At 53.0% G+C, this 7192-nt stretch overlaps 1 protein-coding gene across 1 annotated transcript; it reads right to left on the bottom strand.

The window, feature by feature from the left end:
* Positions 1-3464: 3464 nt before the first annotated feature.
* On the bottom strand, positions 3465-5880 carry BCL2L10 (BCL2 like 10). Its single transcript, XM_030281400.4, has 2 exons — positions 5384-5880; positions 3465-3697 (listed from the first exon to the last, which is right to left on the bottom strand). Exons 1-2 carry the CDS (start codon positions 5783-5785, stop codon positions 3566-3568), a joined length of 534 nt encoding a protein of 177 aa, XP_030137260.1. The 5' UTR covers positions 5786-5880; the 3' UTR covers positions 3465-3565.
* Between the last annotated feature and the right edge of the window lie 1312 nt (positions 5881-7192).

The raw sequence follows: 7192 nt of genomic DNA, 5'->3' as shown, positions 1-7192 counted from the left end.
GCAACTCACGTTTCTTGAGCTCTAACAGTGCCTCATTTTTTCCAAGTCAAAAAGAAACCCACTGGCCAGGTCAGCACTCTTCAGACTGATGAGTAAATTGCTTTTTCCTTTAATGAGCAGCTGGGCTGCTGCAACAGCACTGCAACCTTGGCCCGTGGTTAGTGTGTGCCCCTTCAGAGCAGAGCTGGGATGGGAGCAGGTGCAGCACCAGCAGATAACACTGACAGCTCCTGGGAGACCACTGTGAGCACCACCATGAAGGGGGAACACTGCCTCCCCCATCCCTCAGCCCTCCACAGGTCTTCATACACAGCAGAGCACGAAGGACTCAAAACTGGTACGAGCAGCCAGGTGATGGAAAAGCCCAGCCAGCACCTTCACTCCTGTTCCCTCAAATGCAAGGTCCTGCCAGCACCCAGTGCCTCGAAGCAAGCCAGGATTCTGCAGGCAGAGGCACGCTGGGGCCCAGCAGGAATTGTTAATTTCCAGATAGGATGAGCCTACTGCATCCACCACAGGCCCAGGAGCCTGTACAAGAGCCAAAAGCTGCCCTGAGGATTAGACACAGCCTTGTACTGAAACACCACCTACTCACTCCCCTTCTGCATTTAAAGGAAGGAACAGCAGCATCTTCTTCTCTTTTCTGCAGCAGAAAAGCAGATGAGCAGCAGTTTTCAATTGAGAAATACATTACATCATTGAGACAAACTGTCAGGCTGAAACTGAAATTATTATTTTTTTAAATCAGAAATCATGCAAATGTAAATTAGTCTGAACTGCCCTGAAATCAATAGGGCTCCAGTGTTTCAAGTCCTGGCCTTCAATCCTACATTCCCATGTCAGCAGAGAGCAGCTCAAGGAGCATGGCTCTGGCCAGGGTGGATGGTTACCCCCCTGTGCCAGGTTCCAGCAGCCCGGGCTGTGCCCCCTGCTCCCAGGGGACTGAGCACAGGCTCCCAGCAGAGACCAGAGCAGCCTGGCTCCAGGCAGTATTGCCACTAACTGCAGAGCTGCACTGCAGCCTTCTGACTCAGCCTTGCAGCTTTCCTGGCTCTTAGAAAGCCCACTCCCAGCTTCTCCCAGGCCAAGAAAGACTGACAGATGATCTTCAAGCTGCACTTTGGAAAGGGTCGGGTTTACACCAAAAGCTGATGTTACTGTTAAAGGACATTTCCAGGCTGCGTTTGTTGGTTTGGTTTTTTTTTTCACTTTTCCAGAGCACACTGTACAAGCCAGCATAAATATCCTCTGCTATTGTTTTTGTGGAGCCTGCCAGATCAGATTACACTGAAAATCAAGATACGGATATTTTATCTTCATTCTGTTTGGCACAGGAGACACATTTGACCTCTGTTTAGAGCATTTCTTGCCCTGTTGTTCCCCATGCTTTTCATACATCCCTCTAAGCATCCCACGTTTTGGAAACTACTTTCAGTTCCCAGGACTCACCAGCTCACTCCCATTGTGGACAAAGTTTGGGGCACGCAGCTGCCTGGATGACTGCAGGCAGATACCCAGAGCACTCAGCTGCCACACACGGGCATCATCCCTGCAGGAACTTGAGAGAGGAACTGAGCACAGTCCTGCACCATGGACTCTTGATCCCTTTGCTGAGAGGAGGCAAGCTGGAGTTTAGAGAACTGGAAGTTGGAGAACAAGCAGACGTTTATTCAGAGCCAGCAGCGTGAGGGGGAGGACCACCAGCTCCTTCCTGCCTCCGTGGGACTTACCATCCCTGAATGCCCCTTTTTGTCCTTCTCCCCACATCTGTGGCCAGCCAGCACAACGCTGCTCTGTCCAGCGCGGGGCTGTGGCTGCTGCACGCCTGCCTCAGGGCCCAGTGGCCAGAAGAAGGAGAAGCAGGGTGGCCACTACCAGCCACAGTGATGCTGACCTGGCTGCCAGGCTGAGCTTTCCCAAGAGGAAGTCAGCTGCCCGCTGAACTTGAAGCTTTCACAGGCATCAGAGCCCCCAGCTTGGAGACAGGGGCACGAGAACAGCCTTTAGAAGAGTAAAGCCCAACACCCTCAAAGAGTACAGCTGCTCAGTAGGGCTAATCCAAGCAGGTTGAACTCCACCAACACATTGCACAGTTGTCATTGTAACATGTACCAGAAACTCCAGTTTCAGTAAAAATGCATGCACGTGTGAGAGAGGCAGCAGCAAGTCTTGGCAGAGAAGAAACAAGAGCTCTGTCACTCTCTACAAGCAGGAGCAGCTCTCAGAGGAGCCTAATTACACCCACCTACGTTAGTAAACTTTGGAAAGCTTTGGCCTACAAAACCACCAGGCTGATTCCAATCACAATGATGAAGATGGACCTCTTGGATGGGATTTTCCACTCAGGCTGTGTTAGCTCTAGTTTGGACTGCAGGACTATACTGGAAACTGGTATCAAACTGCTCTGGTGCTCCACAAGTCCTTATCTCAGGTCAAAGCACCAGCACTATAAACTGACGCATCCAGGCAACCACCAAAACGCTCACTGTCTGAGCACCAGCACCCACCCGATCTACTAATCAGAAAGGGTTTTTAAAATAAAAATACTTAACATTTATTTACCTTTGCAGTCACCATAGTAAAATTGTACACATTGTGAGTAACCCAGGAACATTATTCAAAAGCTACTAGAAACATAAGGCAATTTGTACAACCATTGAAAGAAATACACAGCATTTTGAAAACAGAGTGAAACATTACTAAAACAAGACAATGCTTGATACGCACTAGAGTGACAAGAACCAGCATTAAGTTTCAAACAAAAATAAAGATGTCATGGCTACAAGTATTATACAGTGATAAATACTTCAAAAATATATTAAGATATATGGAAATTTTCACTTTGTAAGGGAAATCCAGAGAAATTCCAGCCTTCACTGGATTTCAATATACCAATTAAGGTTTAATATTTAAATTCTTTTCCTTTCAGTACGAACCAGTACTGCAGCCATTACTGTCCTGTATCAATACTTACCTTCTTGTAGTGTAATGAATTCAGCCTTATGTTACATTAAGCCCCAATGCTTCTAGCATCACAGGCACCAACTGCCCTAAATCAACAAATGAGTTGCCTTTTGATTACAAGTGCTGTGCACCACGTTTGAAGCCATAAACCACGTTAGATCACAGTCAACGTTCGCCCACTTTACAGCATTAATGAACGCGGGTTCCAAACTTGCCTCCACGTAAACAAGACGTCTTGAACAGAGGGTTTAGTAGCAAGCCCACCATAATGTTTTCTTAGCATAACATCAAGCACTCAGAAGTTACAGTACATGAACCATGCTAAAGTTTAGGTTACACCTTCAAAAAAGAAAGTCCAGAGGCTGTTTGGAGAGAACAGCTTTTGAACATGCACAAATGGTGCTCTAGTACACATTTGTTTGTGCCGTTACTGGGTAGTGAGTGAAGCAGTTTATAGCCAAGGATTTGGTGAGGCAGTTTTCTGAGCCAGTTTAAAAATATAGACTTCTTCTTAGAGGGTCTGTTCTATAGAAAATAAAGTGAAATCTGGTACATTGTCAGTTTTGAGAGTACTTTCCCTCGGCAAGATCCGTTCGTGGGCCTACCGCACCAAGAGGAAAGCCAATCCTGCCATGCCGATGCCCGCCGCCGCTGCCATGATGGCATTGCCGATGGTGCTGCTCTGCTCGGCCGCCTCCGAGCCGTGTCTGCCAAAGAAGCGACAGAAGCCATCCTGCAACAGCAACAGAAAGGACACCGAGTTAGTCAGCTTGCAGTTAACTGGATTTCTTTAACAAGCCTTTGAGCGCAGTTTCATCCTCCCAGCTCAGCCTCTGCCAGCTGCAGAAGTCTCTATTCCAATCATGGAAGTCTAAACCCACTGCCTTGGGCACAGGCAAAACAAGTGCTCGCATACTTAGCTCAAAGAGACAATTGGACACTTCCTATTGAGATGCTCAGTGTGTCACCACATATTTTTGCCCTTTTAGGCAAGTTTCTCATGGAAGTTGCCAGCACAGTTCCTCCTACTTTAAGTTTCCAAAAGCATCTAAAACAGGATATGGAAATTTCCACTTTTTAGCGAAAGCCAGTCCCATCTCGGTGGATGTGGGACTGATTACACACTCTCTTGGAAGGGCCGGGTAGACACTGCTCAGAGCTGACCTATGACAGAGCAAAGCTGGCAGCTGCTCTCCCAGATCATTGTGATAATCAGAAGAGGCAGCAATACAACTCCAGATGGTCATGTTTGAACTCAGCTCCACAGATGTCTATGTAAACAAGTTATACTCTTAATTTCTTCCGGAACTTTGTTCTTTACACTTTGATTTTGTGAACAGGCAATATGATTTTGCCAATTTTGCTAAGTGATAGTGTATGCTGCAGCCAACCATCACTACTGTTCTGAGTAGCCAGATGGACCGGTGACCACTGGAAAACCAAGCTCATTTTGGTCTCTGGAAAAGTCAACAAACCAGTGGCTACTTCCCCTCCTTTCTATTTTTAGTCCTTATTTGTACTGACATAAAATATTCCACTAGGACTGGAAATAGGAAACGAGCAGTTTTGTGGGATAGCTGACATTTTGTTCAGAAACGCAGGCAGAGCTGCACCAATGCCTTAAAAGCTGTACCTCCAAGTGTGCATCTCTCGGGGCAAAATGCCCACACCTTCCTCCCCAGGCCGGACCTGACCGGCTTCGGGACGGACAGGAACAAAAACCGCAGATGTGCTCAAGAACAGGCACAGGTTTGTGCTCACACCTGGGAGAGGACCTGTGCCAGCCTGCTCGCCGAAATCCACAGGCTGTGGACCCGAGGGGAAGGCAAACCTCGCTCCCTCACCCAGCAGCATCACTCCGGTGTCAGGAGGCTGCATCCCAGCGGGACCATGCGCGGGCACCCGGCGGGATCTGGCTCCGCCGCCAACTGGGTCCCCGCAGGCACCCCAATGGCCCAGCGCGCACCCACCGCGTGTGGCGATGGGCTGCAGCCCCGGGGACACACCGCGTGTGGCGATGGGCAGCACCCCGGGGACACACCGCGTGTGGCGATGGGCAGCACCCCGGGGACACACCGCGTGTGGCGATGGGCAGCACCCCGGGGACACACCGCGTGTGGCGATGGGCAGCACCCCGGGGACACACCGCGTGTGGCGATGGGCAGCAGCCCCGGGGACACACCGCGTGTGGCGATGGGCACCAGCCCCGGGGACACACCGCGTGTGGCGATGGGCTGCAGCCCCGGGGACACACCGCGTGTGGCGATGGGCAGCAGCCCCGGGAGCACGCCCATCACCGGCAGTAACACAGGCACGTCTCCCCCCGGACGAGCCGCGGCACGGAGCCGGGGCTGTCCTGCCCCACTACCCGGCGAGGGTCCCGCTGCAGGCCGCTCCCCGCCGCCCCGGCCCCGCTCACCCATCCGCCGTGCGCCTCCAGCCACTCGCCGCGCTCCTCGGCCAGGTACGCGGCCAGGTGCGCGGCCAGGCAGCGCGGCCCGTCGCTGCAGCCCCGCTCGGCCAGCGCGGCCGCCAGCGTGCCGGCGAACACCACGAGCGCCAGCAGCCGGCCCCAGTTGAGGCCGCCGTCCGCCTCCAGCTGCGCCGCCACCCTGCCCAGCAGCGCGGCCGCCTCCCGCGGCTCGGCCCGCGCCAGCGGCGCGCAGGAGCGGAAGAAGGGCCGCTCCTGCCGCTCCAGCTCGGCCGCCGCCCGCCGCAGCACGGCCGCCGTGGGGCTGGGGGGCAGCGCGGCGCTGCCGCTGCGGTGCTGGAAGTAATCCTCCAGCAGCAGCGCCGTCTCCTCCTTCAGCGAGCGCGGCATGGCGGCTGCCCACGGCGGCGGCCCCGCAGCAGCAGCTGCCGCCGACTAAGAGGCGGGGCGGGCCCTCCGCCCGGCCCGGCCCGGCCCGGCCCCTCCGCCCGGCCCGGCCCCGCCTCCAGGCCCGCCCCGGGCGCTCCCCTCCTCCGGGCGGGGCCAGACGGGACGTTCCCACCGGGAGGGGACCGCCCGCGTCCCTGGAACATCTGCGGCAGATTGCTGCGGGCCTCGCTGGGCAGCCGAGGGGGATATCGGGTGCTGGCTCTCAAATGCTTGTTTTAATTCTTTCTGGGTTTTTTGTTCCACATTAGTGGGCCGCCCGAACCGGTATTCTCTTCATCAAAGGAGATATAAGTTTTTCAGGGTCATGGGGTGAGTTTTTATCCAGCAAATTCAGTAGCCTTTGCTTTTTCTATGAACATATCGGCAAAATATAGGATTGGGACTTCTATGGTGTAAAGGTCGGGCCCTTCACACTGTTGTGTTGGGTAGAGCAGCTGAGAAAGTCACAGGCCAAGGCGTCATTTGCAGAGCACACGGAGCTGCCCGGGACACCGCCCCAGCACCGGGGAGCTCCGAGCACCTCCCAGCCCAGCGAGACTCCCCTGAGCACCGCCTCAAGGCCGGGGTCAGGCCCGGCACAGGGAACATCCAAGCTGTGCTCCTGCTCAGTGCCGTCTGCAGGTGGGGTGCTGACGGTGGCCGGGGACAAAGCGTGGCTGTGACCGCGCTGTCACACACAGCGTGGCTGTGACCGCACCGGCACCGCGGCCGCTCACCTCTCCTCCCACACCCGGCTCAAGGTGCCCAACGCTTTAACACAGCACTGCTTGGCTACACTCCATCTATCTTGAGATACAGCTGCTGTCCCCATGTTACATCCCCATTAGAAAGTCTAAAAATAGGGGGCTGGAATCAATCCTGTTGCAATTTCTCAGATCGCTATCAAGAACTGGCCTGATTCCTTAAGAGTCCCTCCTAAGGCGAACTTTAGTTCTACATCCCCATACTTGGCTTTTGTTTTGTTTTGAAGCAGGGAAATAGTCTGTTTATGTGTTAGAGCAGTGGCTGAAATGAGATCTTTACTTTTCACAAGAGCTTTACACACATGCTTTGAAAAGTATTTTTTCTTATGATTGTTAATCCTGGAGCAGGAATTTCCTATTGCATTCCTCACAGCAGGAGTGCAAGAGGGAGAGGCTGCTCTTTCTCTAGCAATATCCTTTTCCACCCTTCCTGTTGATATAGCATTTTTGTTTAACAGGACAGAATTTCTGACACAAATAGCTTGACATACCAACAGGGAAATCTCAAAACCATGGGTTTTCCAAAGCTTCCCTGGACAGCCTTTAGTGAGCAAAAAACACAATGGATACTTCAGTGTACTGTTCCTTAAGTGTCATTTATCTG

Source organism: Taeniopygia guttata, chromosome 10 (genome assembly GCF_048771995.1).
Source record: "Taeniopygia guttata chromosome 10, bTaeGut7.mat, whole genome shotgun sequence".
NCBI lineage: Eukaryota > Metazoa > Chordata > Aves > Passeriformes > Estrildidae > Taeniopygia > Taeniopygia guttata.
The sequence above is the reverse complement of the archived record's forward strand: the minus strand, read 5'-3'. Positions and strand labels throughout refer to the sequence as shown.